Consider the following 19,569-nt stretch of genomic DNA (forward strand, 5'->3'; position numbering starts at 1 on the left):
GCGGGTGTAGAGAAACTCGCTGAACAGTACAGATGCAAAAGGAGCCCCGACCAAGTGTTGAGTGCATTTACTTAACATACATTTCAGTAGGCCAACATTTCGGATTTAAAATTTTTTTTTTAAGCTGGTGTTATAAAGTATTCTAATTTACTGAGATAATGACTTTTGTGTTTTCATTGGCTGTAAGCCATAATCATCAACATTAACAGAAATAAACACTTGAAATAGATCACTCTGTTCGTAATGACTCTATTTAATATATAAGTTTCACTTTTTGTATTGAAGAACTGAAATAAATTAACTTTTTGATGATATTCTAATTTTGTGAGAGGCACCTGTACAATCAAGATGGTGACTGTCATGCTGTCTAAAATGGCGCCGAGCAAGGACTGCAAGATGGCAGTGAGTGAAGCGAAATGGACCCGGAAGTAAAAGAGCACGAAGTGGTGCCCAGCCCTTTAAGAGGTATGCCTACAGAAGGGAGTACCGGAACCGAGAGCGCCAGCCCATAGCGGGGAGTGTCCGTCGTCGCAGAGTGAGGTGGAAGGAAAAGATACACCTGCCTAGGAAGGTGTGGCCAGTGGAAATAGTTAAGAACATTCGAGGAAAAGGGATGGTGAGACTGGGTAGACTCCACCCAGTGAAAGGCGGAGAAATGATGGGCCTCAGGAGCCGGAAGAGACGACTCCATTCGAGAGATGTAAGCCATCGGGAGGACAGCAGCGTGAAGTAATGTCAGAGTGGCAACTGACGTTGCCCCAGTGTGAGTCAGTGGAGGAGAATGCTGACCGATGACAAGTACCCCAGCTACTGGAGATGGCGAACAAAAAGGTGAGACCAGGTGGGCTAGGTGAAAAGGACCGAGGCCAAGCAAGAGACATGGACGGCGCCCTGGTTTGTGACCTGCGATGAGGCCAAGCGCCTGGAGACCCCACAGTCCCAGATGCCGGAGGTAAGCTCCAACCCGGGTGCATACCTCTTGCCACACAGACGAAGTTGATTGTGAGGGTGGTCCAGGCCCAGTTGGTTAGTTCCGATGGGGAAAGATGCCAGGGTCAGCTGTGGAGGTTGATGGCCCTCATGAGACAGGGGAAGAAGGATGACTTCATGGGGGGAGTGATCGCTTTCCTATCCAGTGGGACGCTGGTGCTGAGTGAGAAGGCGTCCTCCCGAGAGAAACCAGTTCCTGTCCCAAGTCATGCCGGGGTCAGGAGAGTTACAGGCCTGCAGCCTGAGGGTGAAGTGCAGCCAGGGGACCTAAGCATGAAGGCAGCTGCAGCATCCAAAATTGCAGCAGTGAGTGAAAAGGAGGCCCTGTAAGCTCAGTTTTGCCTGTTGCATGGAAAGAGAGCCACTAGAAGAACTGTTCTGCGTTTGAGAGGGCAGGAGGCCCTAAGTGTGCCAGGAACTCCCAGGTGTTGGCCAGCACGGTCAAAAGTTTTGTGTCTTTCCTCCCCTCCAAGTTTGTTTTATGTACGCTGCATACCCCCCTGCTGGATTGCGGGACTGTGAACTCTTAAAGGGCCAGAAAACCTTGTCTGTCCCTATGGACTGTGTTCCAGTACTACTGGAGCTGTTGCTATGTTTGCCAATTGGTCTGGGATTAAAAGAAACTTAAGACACGTGGTGTCAGTATCCTCAAACTGGAGAGACCAGAGTCATATGGACTCCTAGAGGCAAGTGGACAACCTGAAGGCAAATGAATGAATTGATGGGGCCCTGTTGTTGGCTCATGGGTCCTTGCAAAACCAGGGCCAATGTTAACCTGAAGAAATGTTGCCGGGTTAAAGAGACTTGGACAGTTGTAGATTCAGGGTACTAAACGAGTAGGATCGGTACTGTATCACTTCAGAAGAAATCAGGGAGAAGGCGTCATACTGGTTTTGTTTGTCCCAGAGAAGAAAAGGACGAAGACGTTATGTTGGTTAAAATGTTATGATATGTGTGGTATAGTACATTGGTGTCTTCCAGGTGTTCTGGATGGTCGAGGACAACAATCACTAAAAAGGAGAGAAATGTAAGGAGATGGACATACTGACCTGCTCCCCCTTGAAGACATCAGTGCTGTGTAAAATGTGATGTGTAATCTGAATAATATCCTGTGCCTTGTGTACAACTTGTGTCATGTGAAGTGCAAGATGTTTGCCTACGTAATGTGATAATGTAAAGTATTATAGTGTATAGTGATGTGATGCATGAAAGACATAGGTTAGGACTTAGGACATAAGGTAGTGTCTGCATAGAATGTAGGTGAAATGGTACGTTTCCCCAGCAACAGACTGCAGGGTCAGGGAGAGAGTTAATGTTGAGATCAGCCCACAGGGGGAGGGCTTAGTGCTAGGGCAAGTGACCTGCTTCCTGAAGTTAGTCAGATAGGAGTTAGAGTCTGAAGAAGTGATAAGTGTGTAGCGCTGCCATTTGGGTGAATTACAGCAAAGGACACGAAGGGACAATGAGGTCCCATGACCAGGAACTGACAGAAGAGACAGAGTGGCCTTCCACCTAAAAGGGGACCTTGGATAGGACGACGTGTCACAACAAACCCTGAGCTTGATAAACGCCAAAGGTGCGGACCTAAAGAAGACTGAGACTGTACGACTAGTGAGGGTCCCGAGTGGTAGATCCAGGGTGTCCATAGCGATGATGAAGTGACCGCGGGCAAGGCCGAGCGTTGATATCCATGATCTGGCCCAGCAAGATCCCCACACACAGACTCTATCTTGATAACCGTATCTTTAGTTGTATACATTTTTAACATAGCAGAACACAATAAATGACAACCGTAAATGTTAACAGCAATAACGTGTACTTATAAGCTGACCCTCACTGTCCCTACTCACACGTTACCAGTCCTTTACTCCAGAAGGATGTGTCCCCCGTCGCAGGCCTGTCTGTCTTTGCAGGAAGGCGTCCCAGCCGAAGAAAAAAAAACAGGAACAACAAATTTTGCTGAAAGGAAGGAATACTTCGGCCTCTCGCCAGAGGTCCCGCTTACAGTCTCTCTGATCCGGATAGCAGCTCTTGTGGATTCCCTTGTGTAGTCCACACTCCAGTAGCGGGGAGTGTAACAGCTGAATCCTTCAGCAGTGCGGAAGCTGGGGAAAGCTCTGAGGAAAAGATGTCAGATAACAGCAGCCATGTTGAGAGTATCCTCTAAGGCACACACGAGGACCTGCACACCGTCCTGGTTCTTTTCACAGACTCTCTGTCTCTCCGCGCGCTTTTTCCTGCTTCTCACTCTGGTCACGTGACTCTCCAGGGCGGGACACAGGAGACTCAGTCTTTTTCTCTGTCATCACACCCTGCGCAGGTGCAACCTCTGGCCACAAGGTGGCAACACCATCCTGCATAATCATTTCTGTCACAGGCTCTATCTCAATTATCACAGAACAGCCAGAGCCTGCCAGCTCACTACAATAGGACGCAGAGCTGCTGAATAGTACTGTGGCGACAAGCTAGGCTGTGATGAAGAAGGGCGAAACAGTGTGCTATATCGGCCCTGGAGTAGATTACACTGGAAGGAAACGATGTCAGTGAAAAGGCTTCCTGCTGTGAATGAAAAGTGTTTAAGACTGTGTACTCGCTATCCCTTGTACATAACCCTCATCAAGTTCAGTAAAGTTCCCATGTTTGAACAGAAGTCTCCTTTACTAATCTGTGGAACTCGTGGTCCTGGCCAGCCAAGACCCTCACAACACTAAAACCCAGCCAGGGCCCACAATTGTCTGTAACGTGCTAGGGTGTTGGACACATAGCATTCGCCTGCGGCTAAAAGCCTGGCTACCGTTACATTTACACTGATTTTTTGGGAGCAGAAACTCTCCAAATCCTTCTCAAATACTCAAAACTTAATTCTGATGGTATATTATTGTACTTATGGTGGTTCTGGTGATTCATGTAATTACCCCTTGCAAAAAATTTTGCTGCCTTTGGGATTGGTTCAGTATGTCAATGTGGCCCTTGTACCAAAAAATGTTGTGCAGCCCTGCTCTAAAAACTGCACACCCCATGATCAGCTTTGGAATCCTCGGCTGGCCAGCTGTTATCACTAGGGAAGTTTTATTCAATCAAATAGTATATTTAACCATGTAATATATGGAGCTGATAAGTACAACAGAACTGTTACGATCACTCATGCTGAGTGTGGCCCTTATTCTGGTTCAAGCAAACTAAATGTTATTTTTAAATAAAACATTCAACTAATCCAGAAAATAAAACTTACTTTCAAGAAGAAGCTTCATGTTTTTGCCTTGAAACAAGTCATGTAAGACATTATTGACTTGGCCATTAACTTCAAATAGGCGAACATTCAGCCAGGCTGTAAGTCCATTTATTCTTGTTTGTGTAGACATTGCTTTTTCATTGATTGCAAACAGTTTAATCCAGGTGCACAAAAAACTAACAACAATTCAAGCAAACAGTTTAAAAGTTTGGAACCAATAGAATTAACTACATTATACTGCATATATACACTGTACATGGGCTTAAACTATCAGGGGTGCAGCCTTAAATTCAGTTCCAGGGAGTATCCACGATTACAAACAAATGTGTACAGGCAGATCATGCAGTTTTTCTTCTACTGTGTATTATTAATGGGACAGATGGGTTTAGTAACAAATAACTGCAGGACATGACTCTTGAGGGTTTATCAGTCATATGTAACCATGGAAACACATAGGTTTGCATAGGATCTGTAGATCTTAAGACTAGATTCATTTTGTTGTGTGGCTAGGAAGGACTATGCTTCAAAAAGTTGTTTCGTTAAAGGGAGTCTGTCAATCCAAAGAGATTGTCAAATTAAAAAAAAAATTAAAATTATTTTAAGGTTTCTTATGGAATTTGATATTTGATGACAAAGAACTGCTCAAAGCAATCAGAGGTGCTTGAAGAACCTCTCACTAAGTTCAGTACATTTACTTGTTTTCTATCTCCATCCTTCTAAGGCCAGAGCTGTTAACCAAGAAAGAGGAAGGTGGAGATAGATAGAAAACAAACAGCTGAGAGAGTACGCTGAACTGTTTTCCAGGGGAGTACCAAGTGCCTGGTTAAAGTGATTACAATAAAGCAGCAGTATGTATGTCCGACTGCCGCTTCAATCATTCTTTATGGGACTGTCGGAAAAAGCTGAGCGCAGGAAAAAAGGAGATGCAGTTGAGCATGTGCACTGCTGCTACCTTTTGATGGAGATACAGTGCTGGCCAAAAGTATTGGCACCCCTGCAATTCTGTCAGATAATACTCAGTTTCTTCCTGAAAATGATTGCAATCACAAATTCTTTGGTATTATTATCTTCATTTAATTTGCTCGCAAGGAAAAAACACAAAAGAGAATGAAGCAAAAATCAAATCATTGATCATTTCACACAAAACTCCAGAAATGGGCCAGACAAAAGTATTGGCACCCTCAGCCTAATACTTGGTTGCACAACCTTTAGGCAAAATAACTGCGAACAACCGCTTCCAGTAACCATCAATGAGTTTCTTACAATGCTCTACTGGAATTGTAGACCATTCTTCTTTGGCAAACTGCTCCAGGTCCCTGATATTTGAAGGGTGCCTTCTCCAAACTGCCATTTTGAGATCTCTCCACAGCTGTTCTATGGGATTCAGGTCTGAACTCATTGCTGGCCACCTTAGAAATCTCCAGTGCTTTCTCTCAAACCATTTTATAGTGCTTTTGGAAGTGTGTTTTGGGTCATTGTCCTGCTGGAAGACCCATGACCTCTGAGGGAGACCCAGTTTTCTCACACTGGGCCCTACATTATGCTGCAAAATTTGTTGGTAGTCTTCAGACTTCATAATGCCATGCACACGGTCAAGCAGTCCAGTGCCAGAGGCAGCAAAGCAACCCCAAAACATCAGGGAACCTCCGCCATGTTTGACTGTAGGGACCGTGTTCTTTTCTTTGAATGCCTCTTTTTTTTCCCTGTACACTCTATGTTGATGCTTTTTGCCAAAAAGCTCTACTTTTGTCTCATCTGACCAGAGAACATTCTTCCAAAACATTTTAGGCTTTCTCAGGTAAGTTTTGGCAAACTCCAGCCTGGCTTTTCTATGTCTCGGGGTAAGAAGTAGGGTCTTCCTGGGTATCCTACCATACAGTCCCTTTTCATTCAGACGCCGACGGATAGTACGGGTTGACACTGTTGTACCTTCGGACTGCAGGGCAACTTGAACTTGATTGGATGTTAGTCGAGGTTCTTTATCCACCATCCGCACAATCTTGCGTTGAAATCTCTCGTCAATTTTTCTTTTCTGTCCACATCTAGGGAGGTTAGCCACAGTGCCATGGGCTTTAAACTTCTTGATGACACTGCGCACGGAAGACACAGGAACATTCAGGTCTTTGGAGAAGAACTTGTAGCCTTGAGATTGCTCATGCTTCCTCACAATTTGGTTTCTCAAGTCCTCAAACAGTTCTTTGGTCTTCTTTCTTTTCTCCATGTTCAATGTGGTACACACAAGGACACAGGACAGAGGTTGAGTCAACTTTAAGCCATGTTAACTGGCTGCAAGTGTGATTTAGTTATTTCCAACACCTGTTAGATGCCACAGGTAAGTTACAGGTGCTGTTAATTACATGAATTAGAGAAGCATCACATGATTTTTCAAACGGTGCCAATACTTTTGTCCACACCCTTTTTTAGGTTTGGTGTGGAATTATATCCAATTTAGCTTTAGGACAATTCTTTTTGTGTTTTTTCATTGAATACAAATTAAATGAAGAGAATAATAAAAAAGAATTTGTGATTGCAATCATTTTCAGGAAGAAACTGAGTATTATCTGACAGAATAGCAGGGGTGCCAATACTTTTGGCCAGCACTGTAAAAGTTCCCCATTCTACATATCCGTAGGGGTCCCTGCCGACGAACACCCACCAAATCAATAAGTTACCCCCATGATAAAGGGGGTTTGATCGATGAAAACAAGTTGTATGTCTGACCACTCAGACCCCATCAATCGGCTGAACTGGGATCTTTTATCCCTGACGGGGCAATTTCCTCCTAGTTAGAATGGTCTTGTGATCTGTCACACAACTGTGCCCATGGAACAATTCACAAAAGCTGCAGTTTTATATTGTTACTACTTTTAACCTTTTTCTACAAACAACTCACATTGATAGTTTGGGAGGATAACATTATTATACTGAACACTCTGGTAGTTGCTGAATGCTTTCATGTTAAAGGGAGTTTGTCAACATAAATTGACTGCTAAAATCAAGCACAGAAGCTGGCTGCACCTCTGCTGCAGTGTGACCACGTGACCACTGTGTGACCTGCACGCATGCGCACCATGGTCCCGACGCGCCCCCGGCCTTCGGCATCTCTTAGCAAGGACCTGCATGCAGTCACATGGACCCACGTGACTGTAACGCTGTCTACTGCATGATTCCGACGCCGTGGGTCGCCTTGGCAAACATGACGCGGCATACGTCACTTCCAGTCTGAGGGCCTCCGTGATTGGCTGACTCCTCATTTAAATTCACTTTCATATTATGTTAACGCCCCTGAAGCAGGTCGTGCCGAAACGCGTGTTGGGGTGGACGTGCGTCCACTCTGGATACCCCAGTACCTCATTACCCCGCCATTTCACCGCTAGCAATGGTATAACTTTACTCTGGTTTATTTCTCTGCTATGGGCGATACACTGGACTGATTGAGCATCACCCAGCACTTGGTCACGTTACTCCTTTGTTATGGGAGCGCTAACATTTCCGCTGTTTATGTGATAGCATAGGGCCGGGGCCTAATAGATCATTACATCACTTGAATTTTGTGGGGTATTATGTATTTATTATTATATATTTGAATAATGTTTGGGTATCCCATTATGTGACGCACCGTCCTTTTTCATGTGTATGTTTTTCCCACCATTGTGTGCCACTTACCTGTATATCAATTTTAATCTATTTTTCTAAATAAAGGATTTATTTTTACATGACATGTCAAGATATCGGGGATTTTTTTGACCATACTTGGTTCTTTGTTGGTTTGAGTGTGGCCACTATGTAGAAAAATAAAAATAAAACCGTTGCAGAATTGCTGTTTTTTGTTAATTGGGACCAATCAGAAATATTAGATTAAAAAAAAGTGTTCAAAAAGTCGTAAGAACCCTAATGTGGAATCAAAACAGCTTTCCCTACAAAAATCAGGCCATTACACAGTTCACTCAAATAAAAAAATAAAAGAAAGTTATAACTATTAGAAATATATTTTACAAATGTATATACTGCAAAAAATTGACAAAACAAAATAACTACATAAAATTAGTATTGCCATAATCATACTGACGTAACATTTATGCTGTAAGGTAACATTTATGCTGTAAAGTGGAGAGCGCAAAGTTTAACCCTTTAATGACCCCAAAATGCTTTTAATGGCCGTCATTAAGGAGTGTTAATCCTCAACGTTGTCCACATAATTGGTATCGCCACATTCAAAAACGACCCCAACTATCAAAAGGTCACATTATTTATCCCATATGGTGAACACTTTAAAAGAGAATAAAAATGCAAAAATGTAGCTGTGTCATCATACTGACATGCAAAAAAATGTAATAAAAAGCAATTAAAAACTCGTAGGTAAAAAATAAAAGTTATCATTGCTCTGTTGGTGGATAAATAAATCATCAAATCATCCAGAAAAACAAGCCGTCATACAACTCTGTTGGCAAAAAAAAAGTTTGAACTCTCAGAATGAGATGAATATTTTTTTTTGATGTAGCAAAAGTAGCAAAACAAAAAATAAAAAGAAAAAAAATGAAAAAGATAAAAATCTTGTTTTTGCTGTAATTGAACTGAGCTGAAGAATAGAGTTGTCTCCACATGGTGAATGATGTTTAAGAAAATAAATAAAAGTAATTGTTGAACTGCTGTTTATTTGCTCATTCTGCCTCCCAAATATCAGTGTAAGGGCATAGTCAGACGGCTGTATAAATCAGATCAAGATCGGAACATAGTGCACGAACTGGTTGGCGGCTCTCCCAATCCAAGCGTGACAGCTTCATGTATTTCTATGCAGCTGTCAATTTCTGGTCAGGAGAGCAGCCAGCCAGTCCGAGCACTGCGTTCAGATCTCGGTCTGATTTATAGGGCCGTATGACTGCACCCTAAGGCCTTGGATTAAATTTATCTTGTTCTCTACTCTGAATACTTACTTTGGGGTTACATTCTAAATCTTCAAAATACATGATTTAGACAAAACCACTTCTGGAACTACTCACTTAAATAATAAGGCCGATGGAGTTACTTTGGACTCTGGCCTCTGTTCTGGCGGTGTCTGTCATTTTGGCATACAAAAGATGGGGCACTTCCAGAACAGAGGACAGACATGTTCCAAAAGGTCACCATCTAGCTCATTATAGTGAAAGGTTCTGTCGGGCAATCTATTTTTTATATTAGGAATGGTACCAATAAACTTCAAACTTCAATTAGGTCCATCATCTATCAGTGAAAAAGGTGGATCTCCAAGTTACTGGTAGTACAAAGGCTCTGGAAAAACAAGGCTCCACTCCAAAAAAATCCAACGGAATCTGCGCTCTAAAATACAAATGGCTCCCTCCCTTCTGATCCCTGCAATAACCATCTGCATGTATGGCATTACTGTAGCAGGGAGAGCCCACTTAATTAGGCTGTGTGTCTCCAGAAGCGTAGTAAAATGCATTCAGCAGTTTTTACTGAACCCGTCGATGAATTCATAGAGTGATCTAGTTTTCAAAATGTGTTTTTTTTTGCTATTCTGGCACCTTAGGGGCTCAGTAAGTGACACACGCAAGCTATTCTATTAAACATGTGATGTCAAATGGTGCAGCATAGATATCTCTTAGAGTTTTATAACATTGGGCCATCATGACAATAATAATAATAATAATAATAATAAAAAAATTATCACTAAAATGTTACATTAGCTGCAAACTTTTCATTTTCACCTCCCAATGATAGAGTAGGGACTCGCAAAATCATGAGGACCCTTGACGTTTGGGTTAAGAGCTTACTTATTTTGGCCAAAATATCAACTAATACCTCATATGATATATTTTTTTTGCACTTTTTTATCTGCCAGGGCGTGGCCAGGCCCACTTAGGGTGACCCTGTGAATGAGGGCATTGCACCTCTGCGATGCACGAAGAGGGTGCCGGGCATCCCGCCTAATCGACTAGGAAGGGCGTTTAATAGGATGCCGGCCAGGCACGGTTGCTGCGAGTGTGAATGGCACCCTATTTGCAGGTTTCATCTGGTGCGGTTATATTGCGGGGCAGTCACTCCTCCAGTGTGAGTGGTTGAGAGTGATTGCTCACGGCATTCCGCACCTGTGTCATCTCCTTCCTACAGGGGGGGGGGGCCGGCCGCGTCCTGGTGTGTATTTCTCTTGTACCTTTGGCTGCTAAGTTCCATTGCCTTTTTGCTATTTTCTAAAGTGGAGAGCGCAAAATTTAACCCTTTAATGACCCCAAAATGCTTTTAATGGCAGTCATTAAGGAGTGTTAATCCTCAACGTTGTCCACATAATTGGTATCGCCACATTCAAAAACGACCCCAACTATGAAAAGGTCACATTATTTATCCCATATGGTGAACACTTTAAAAGAGAATAAAAATGCAAAAATGTAGCTGTGTCATCATACTGACGTGCAAAAAAATGTAATAAAAAGCAATTAAAAACTCGTAGGTAAAAAATAAAAGTTATCATTGCTCTGTTGGTGGATAAATAAATCATCAAATCAAACAGAAAAACAAGCCGTCATACAGTTCTGTTGGCAAAAAAAAAGTTTGAACTCTCAGAAAGAGATGAACATTTTTTTTGATGTGCAAAAGTAGCAAAACAAAAAATAAAAAGAAAAAAAATGAAAAAGATAAAAATCTTGTTTTTGCTGTAATTGTACTGAGCTGAAGAATAGAGTTGTCTCCACATGGTGAATGATGTTTAAGAAAATAAATAAAAGTAATTGTTGAACTGCTGTTTATTTGCTCATTCTGCCTCCCAAATATCAGTGTAAGGGCATAGTCAGACGGCTGTATAAATCAGATCAAGATCGGAACATAGTGCACGAACTGGTTGGTGGCTCTCCCAACCCAAGCGTGACAGCTTCATGTATTTCTATGCAGCTGTCAATTTCTGGTCAGGAGAGCAGCCAGCCAGTCCGAGCACTGCGTTCAGATCTCGGTCTGATTTATACGGTGGTAGGACTGTACCTTAAGGCCTTGGATTACATTTATCTTGTTCTCTACTCTGAATACTTACTTTGGGGTTACATTCTAAATCTTCAAAATACATGATTTAGACAATTTAGTTCCTCTTCTGGAACTACTCACTTAAATAATAAGGCCTATGGAGTTACTTTGGACTCTGGCCTCTGTTCTGGCGGTGTCTGTCATTTTGGCATACAAAAGATGGGGCACTTCCAGAACAGAGGACAGACATGGTCCAAAAGGTCACCATCTAGCTCATTATAGTGAATGGTCCTGTCGGGCAATCTATTTTTTATATTAGGAATGGTACCAATAAACTTCAAACTTCAATTAGGTCCATCATCTGTCAATGAAAAAAGTGGATCTCCATGTTACTGGTAGTACAAAGGCTCTGGAAAAACAAGGCCCCACACCAAAAAAATCCAACGGAATCTGCGCTCTAAAATACAAATGGCTCCCTACCTTCTGATCCCCGCAATAACCATCTGCATGTATGGCATTACTGTAGCAGGGAGAGCCCACTTAATTAGGCTGTGTGTCTCCAGAAGCGTAGTAAAATGCATTCAGCAGTTTTTACTGAACCCGTCGATGAATTCATAGAGTGATCTAGTTTTCAAAATGTGGGTTTTTTTTGCTATTCTGGCACCTTAGGGGCTCAGTAAGTGACACACGCAAGCTATTCTATTAAACATGTGATGTCAAATGGTGCATAGGTATCTCTTAGAGTTTTATAACATTGGGCCATCATGACAATAATAATAATAATAATAATAATAATAAAAAAATTATCACTAAAATGTTACATTAGCTGCAAATTTTTCATTTTCACCTCCCAATGGTATAAAACTCTGAGAGGCATCTGTGGGTTCAAAATATTCACTACACTCCAAGATTAATTCCTTGAGTGGTGTAGTTTCCAATATAGGGTCACTTGTGGGGGGATTTTGCGGTTCTGGCTCAACAAGGGCTCTGTAAACTGTACCCAAACATTTCAAACAAAATCTGCATACCAAAAGCCAAATGGTGCTCCTTCCCTACAGAGCCTGCATTGTACTACAACCATGGTGTATTGCTGTATTCAGTACACATTGCATAATAAAGTGTCTTGTCCATTTCCTACCATTATCCTTTGTGAGAACTAAAAATGTGCGGCTAAAGTAACATCTTTATGGGAAAAACAAACAAAAAACCCTAAAAACATAATTTTTCTTCTTTACGGCCCAATCTTACAAAATTCTGTGAATCACCCATGACTTTAAAATGCTCATTACACCCCTAGATGAATTTCTTGAGGGGTTTAGTTTCCAAAATAGTGTCACTTGTGTGGGTGTCGGCATTCTGGAAATTCAACATGGCGTCTGTAATTAGAGAAGAGTGAACCCGAACTGTAACGTTCGGGACTCGCACTGGACACCTAGTGTCCGATGAACACGGATTTCCCCTGGAAGTCTGTTTCGAGTCCCCATTAATTTCTATGGGGTTCGAGTTCAGGTTCAAGTTCGTGTACAGTCCTGGCACCCGAACCGGTCGAACTCGAACTCCCACGGGTCCGATCATCCCTATCCATAATCTTTTCCAGACACTGACAAAGTAGACACATGGGAAATATTTATTAACTAGTTTGTGTGATGTAAGATGATGGAAGATGGAGAAATTAAGTACTCCGTCTTCTCCGCACCTGTGACACGATTCTCTCATCTGAGAGAATCAGATCACAGAGTTTGAGCCGAGTGTCATTAGCATAATCGGCCCGATTCTCTCGCTTAATGACAATGTGTCAAGAAGAAAGAAAGAACAAAAAAATCTCAGTCACATGTTGAAGCATTCCAAAGTTATTACCACCTAATGGGGATTGGATATTAAAGTCATTGGCTGTAACTAATGGGTTAACCCCCCCCCATCCAAACAACCCAAAAACATTTGTGCTCCCTTCCCCCCACCCCAAAATAGTGCCATTGAATACTGGTCTCACAAAGAAAAAAATATCCCTCATTTGACTATACTGAAGGAAAAATAAAAAACGTAGGGTTTCCAGAATGTGACCCTACAAAAAATTAAAAATTGCTGTACCCTCAAGACCCAAAACAGCCGGGTCTTTGTGGGGGTTATTGAGCCTGTTGAATTTTTATTAATAAGGCTTCCTTCACACGTCCATGTTAAACATGTATGTCAAAAAACGATACTGGTGCCATTAGTGTTTTACATCCGTGTGTTTACCATCAGTGTTTTTCCAGTAAGGATAAAGAATGAATTAAATTACTATACTTCTCCTACACTTTGTTAAACACGTACAGCACATGGATTATACACTGATGCCATCCGTGTGCAGGACCTGTTTTTCATGGACCCATAGACTTGTATTGGCCCTGGTCATCTGTGCTGCCGGAAAAAATCGGACATGTCTCTGTGTGTTCTGTATGAACATATGGTCCATGTACAAATGTGCATCGCAGCATAAGTTATAATGGGTACGTGTGGGATCGCTGAGAAAAACAGATACGACACTTTCTGGAAACACGGACATGTGAAGGAACTACGTCTTACCAAAAAGACAAGGCGATCTATAATCAAAGCTTATGTTCATAATTGCATGCCAAAGTAAGAAAGTGGAGTTCACAATTTGCTTGGTTACCATTTACCTGATAATACTCTAGAAAATCGTCTCTTCCCTTCCACTGTCATTGCCTGTATGGCGCGGAGTTCTGTGCAGCTCCATGTCTCCACCCAGTGGGGAATCCACAACTAAAAGTTGTAAAATCTGGAAGTATTAGCCATAAATAGCAGGATTTCTCCTGCCTTCTAGATGCACAATCGGTGTTTTGCTGCCGTGTTATTTGTGTGCAATGTGTTGCTATGGCTGTAAGTTTTCTTATACAATTGTTTTATATATCCCTGGCTGACAATCAAATTGTGATTACATTTGTTGCTGTGGACATAGTGACTATGACTCCAACAATTGCCACAAACTTGATATCGTTCAGTGCCGGTTACAGAAGGCCGGAAGGAACTGTTCTTGGCAGGTCAATGAAGTGATGAGGTTTCGCTAGCTGACGTAGGGCTGCGCTCTCCTTCCAGTATTTCCTACTCTTCATTGCAGGGATAAATTAGCATGAGACATCACTAGAGTAGCGTCAAGGACCTTTCATGCTCCGGATCGGTGAGGTTCTTAAAGGTCAGTTCTCAACCACAGACTAGCGAAAGCTATATTTAATGTTATACATTATCAATTTATTTCTATTTGTAACCAGCTGACAGGTAAACAATACAAGATCCCAAATCGCCATATGATTCAAAGTGATCGAAGCCACACTAAGGCTAGGGTCACACGATGGGTTTTCTCTCATCAGATTACGTTTGACCAGACTCTGATCAGCATTTAATAAAAAAAAAAGAAGTTTCTCCATCTTCTTTCATTCTGTGAAAATTGGACTGCACTCGGATGCCATGATTTTTTAAACGAACTTGAATGGCCAAGTAAGTCCCTAGTGGAGGCAAATTGTGCATGCTGCAATTTTTTTTTCCTTTGGCTCATTCATGTTCAAAAGTTGGATATGTGTGCAGCCTCATTGAATAATATGAGGATGAGTGCTATCTATCAAAATGAGGGATAGCACTCGTCTGATTTTTACAGTTGTCTGCAAGAGGCCTTAAACATATTCACATAGCCACCACTCCCACATATCCTTCTCTACTCTGTCCCAAGAAATAGGTTCTTCTATGACATTGTGGGAATGTAACACAAATTTACATTGGTCCATTTTGGAGTAAGTCGATACAGTTAGGAACATAAATGTAGAGAAAATAAAATTAGAAGTACCATTATTGTAGCACCTGCTCCATCAATGGAATCTGGTTATATAATCTAATATAGTGTTTCCCAAATTCCATTCCTCGCGACCCCCAACACATCATGTTATCAGGCTTTCCTTAGTATTGCACAGGTGAGAGAACTATTTCTGATGCCTTAATAATGATTCCATCACCTGTGAAATACTAAGGACATCCTGAAAACATGACGTGTGGGGGGCCATGAGGACGGAGTTTGGGAAACACTGATCTAATAATTTTAGGCACCCTAAAATCTTTGAATGTAGCAGAAAGAGATAATAAAAACGAAACCTTAAATAGATGCAGTAAAATATATAGAGCACATCTCTAAAAAGTATATGTTGTCCAGCGTGTGGTCCAGACAACTACTTAGGTTTAAATGAAATTGTTTTTTTTTTCTTTTACTCAGGTGTCTTTTGGCGCTGCCATTATATCACACACATACAGGCCTTCTTCATACGTCCGTGTTTCCAGTTCATGGGTAATCCATTTTTCACGGATCACACATGTACTCATTATAACTGACGGGATTGCTTACATACCCGTGCAAACCATGTTTGTTTTGAGTGTCCTGTTTGGGATCTGTTTACAATGGCCCCACGTGAGGACACCGAGCGCTTAATTGGACCTGTGGAGCAACATTCCCAACAGCGGGATACCTGAGTCAAGGACTACTACGACCGGCTAGCAACTGAGCATGCATGGCTGCAAATATCTAACAGTTGCACCCAATGAGCAGTTGGGTCACCTATTCGACAGCCAAGCTTGCGAAGTTTGGTAAATGTCCCCTTGGTCGTTCCTTTTGCATTATATAATGTAACTTTTTTTTTCTAAGAATCCAAAAATATTTTGTGGCGTTTGCTATATAATGATTTGGGTCAGTACTATTGTCCAAACACATGAAATTGTGCTCTCCGGGAACTAATGCACATTGTGCAAATTTAGCAGATATGGCAATCATAATGTGATTAGTCTATTTCATCTAAATGTCTGTTTTTCTGCTAAACGCTGCAGTATCTCCTCCCAAAAAAAAAATGATGCACTCGTGCACCAGCAGCTGAAGCATACTGCCTGTGGCTAGCCCAGCATATATCAGCTGTGAGGTTGCCTTTAACTCATGCAGCAGGTATATGGAGCATAATCACACTTCACTTTTTACACTACAAGTGCACTGCCATTACTAATGGGCCATACATATAGTGTGTGTGTGTGTGTGTGTGTGTAAAATGCATGGAAACAACCATTCTTCAATCCTTAGGTTATGTTCACAAGTTGCGTTTTTGCAGCGTTTTTTATGCAAATTTTCAGCTGCGTTTTACAGTACCAGCAAAATCTATGAGATTTCAGAAATCTCACACACACATTGTGTTTTTTTCCGTTTTGTCAAAGAGCTGTGTTTTTGAAAAATGCAGCATGTCACTGCTTTCAGCGTCTTTGCAGCATTTTTCACCCATATAAAGCAATGGGTAGTGCAAATGTGGCGGCCAGCTGCACTTGGTACCACAGATCCTAGAAGGGTACATGAATGGATTCCTCCACAAGAGGCTCCCATAAACATTCACACATCTCCACCTTCCACCTCAGACCAGCAGAGGGAGCCCGTTAGGGATATAAATAGGGAAGGTGGAGCTAGGCAGAGTCAGTCTGGAGTGCACAGAGAGTGAAGAGCTGTGTGTGCGGAGAAGCATGCGGGTTGCTGTGTGAGGCAAGTTAGGCCTCCAGCGGTCCTGAAGCCCAGTCCAGACTCAAGGAGCTCCGGTTAGAACCCAAGGCGTGCCGACGCCATAAGAGCGGAGAAGCGCGGCAAGCTGCCGTGAGTGTGAGTAGCCTAGTGAGGGCCCAAGCGTGGCCGAAGGCGAGTGGAAAGTGAGTAGCAGTGGGGGGGCAGAGGAGCTTAACCAGCTCACCCCGAAATATATACCGGACACCGGTTCCGAGCTTACCGGGATCTCTATGACCCAGTAGGACATAACCGGAATCCCTGGAGAACTACAGGTCCCAGGACCACCAGAGAGCTGATATGTAATAGAGCCAGGAGACCCATACACCCCGTAAGCTGGGAGCGCGCACTCCAAGAGAAGGCCCTACCACAAAGTCAGCTGGTGCAGGACGGAGACAAAGTTAGACCTAGCTTCAGGCAGGTCAGGAACTATTACGCAGAGGCAAGAAACAGGAGGCCCTATACCCGCTCCCTGGGGAGAATCCTGAAATGCACCCTTCACCCTACAGTGCTCCGGGATGTGCCTGAATTTCCATCAGTAAAAGGTACTGAAGAGAACTGTGTGTGGTTGCCTGTCTTTCCGTAGTCCCTGCTGGGTCTCTTCTGTCCTGCATCCCCCCTCTCCATACGCTGCCCTGAGGCCTAGCTCCACCTGTGGGGAGCTATACCATCAAGCTGCCTTATCACCGGCCTCAGAGGACTGCTGCAGCGCTGGTGATTCTCACCAGATACCACAGGTGGCGTCACGAACTCATATATATAGAATTATACACCCTTTTAAAAGAGAGGCCCAGAGTACGGGCCCGGGAGCCGACCACCGCGACATCCCCAAGGTCAGGCAGAAGGCCCGGGTACAGAGTCGTCCACCTCCCATACCCTCTGGGCTCATCACAAAAAACGCAGGTATTAGGTTTTGCTGTGTTTTTGGTGCCAAAAGGTACCCTGACAAAAAGGCAGTAAAAGAACGTTGCAAAAACTCATCAAAACCTGCTTTTTTGAGGTTGCTTTTTTACCTGCAGAAAAAAAAACGCTGCAAAAACGCAACATGTGAATATAGCCTTACAAAATGTTAGTAACTTTCCTGACCCCCTCACTGTACTGTTACCAGGGACGGTAAGGGTATGTGCACACGATCAGTGTTCATTGCGGATTGGACGCAGCACAAGTGCAATCTGCAGCGGCCAGATGTTACAGCATAGTGGATGGGATTTATTCGGGTCAGCTTATACTCGAGTATATACGGTATATATTCCTGTCCCTATGCCATAATACCCAACTCTCTGGAGTTTAAAAAAAAAAAAGTCAGCAAAAATATCTGACTTGAAGACCAGAGGGGTCTGTGTACCACAACATGCAAGGATGCATCATGAATCCTACAAAATTATGCAGCATGATAGAAGCAAAACCACACTAAACAAATCAAAAGGCTTTTTTTTTCAGATGATTATTAAAGGGAACCTGTCACGTCATGTAAAGCATCTAAACTGTCCCCAGTGCGTTGTTAGTGATGCAATGTGCATCACTAACACTTTTTTTATTTATTATTAAAAACTGTGCTTTAATGATGTCCAAAAAGCACTTTATGTAGTTATATCGTACCTGCTCATTTAGTCATAGGGGTGCGCTTCATTTTCTGTTCAGATACGGGAGTCGCTGCCCACTCACTTGGATTGGATTTCCATGGTTGCGCCGACATCACTAGAATCCCACACTTGCGCAGTGTGTAGCCAGCCGCGCTTGCACAGTGTGTAGCGTGGAGCCGGTCGTACTTGCGTAGTGTCGATCGGGGGGCCGTGCTTGCGCAGCGACATCCGTGGCTGGGCAGAAAATGAAGCACACTCCTATGACTAAACGAGCAGGTACAATATAACTATATAAAGTGCTTTTTGGACAACATTACAATGCAGTTTTTAATGAAAATAACGTGTTAGTGATGCACATTAAATCACTAACAATGCACTGGGAAAAGTTTAGATGCTTGAAATTATGTGACAGTTTCACTTTAAAAATTTTTTTTCCTCCGGGTGTCCAAGCCTTGATGTGGAAATGGATGAAAAACATGTCTCGAGAGCCCAAAACCCTCATCAGCAACCATAATAAAGGGTGCAGGCAGCCCAAAGTCTCCTGGAACCACACAGGGTTGTGGAAGGGCAAGAATAATCTCAGAAAGCAGCCAAGCCCCAATATCAATTACAAAAGAGTAGTTACTGTCAACCAAAACCAGCAGCACCACTGAAATACTTCTTGTAATTGAAGGACCGGGAGCCAGAGTTTGTTGGCTTCTTGGTACGAATGTGCTTGCCATCCTGTGCACAGATGCACTTTGGACACTTGGCTGCTTCCATGAAGCACTGAGAAATCCTCACCCAACCCTGTGTGGTTTGGCAGAGGAATCATCCAGCTCCCGTAGATCCGTTGACAATTCTTTTGCTTTCCCCATGACTCACAATCCAGAAATATGAGTGGCTGGATGAAAAATGCAAAAGTCTGTCTGGATCCCAGAAACTTACTCAGCTTTTATGCACACACACTGATTAAAAGCAAACAGGTCACAGGTGAGGATGTTACCTTTAGTAGCCATTCAAACCCATTTGTGTCAAATTCTGTGCATGTTATCAGGCCAAAATCACCAGGGTATGTGAACTTTTGATCAGGGTCATTTGGATGTTTTTGGTTGTCATTAAAATTTAAAAAGAGAAAACATAGTAGTTTGACAATAAATGGCTTCACACAACCATAACTATGAGTGGAGAAAAAGTATTTTGGTTATCATTCATATTCTCTGAAACAAGGCCAAGAAAGTAAAAATTCTGCCGGGGTAGGCAGTCGTGGA

The 19,569-nt window shown here is 42.7% G+C and overlaps 1 protein-coding gene across 1 annotated transcript in view; it reads right to left on the bottom strand.

Annotated features, from left to right (window-relative positions):
* The window catches only part of LOC141167230 (uncharacterized), a 90,234-nt gene extending 76,193 nt beyond the window's left edge, over window positions 1-14,041 (bottom strand). Inside the window, exon 1 of the mRNA XM_073654674.1 lies at window positions 13,828-14,041. Coding sequence (XP_073510775.1) covers window positions 13,828-13,870 — 43 coding nt within the window. The 5' untranslated portion in view covers window positions 13,871-14,041. The remainder of the gene's footprint in view (window positions 1-13,827) is intronic.
* Window positions 14,042-19,569: the final 5,528 nt, after the last annotated feature.

The sequence above is a fragment of the Phyllobates terribilis genome, unplaced genomic scaffold, assembly GCF_046119375.1.
Source record: "Phyllobates terribilis strain yellow unplaced genomic scaffold, ASM4611937v1 Scaffold_11__3_contigs__length_659146591, whole genome shotgun sequence".
In the NCBI taxonomy this organism is placed as follows: Eukaryota; Metazoa; Chordata; class Amphibia; order Anura; family Dendrobatidae; genus Phyllobates; species Phyllobates terribilis.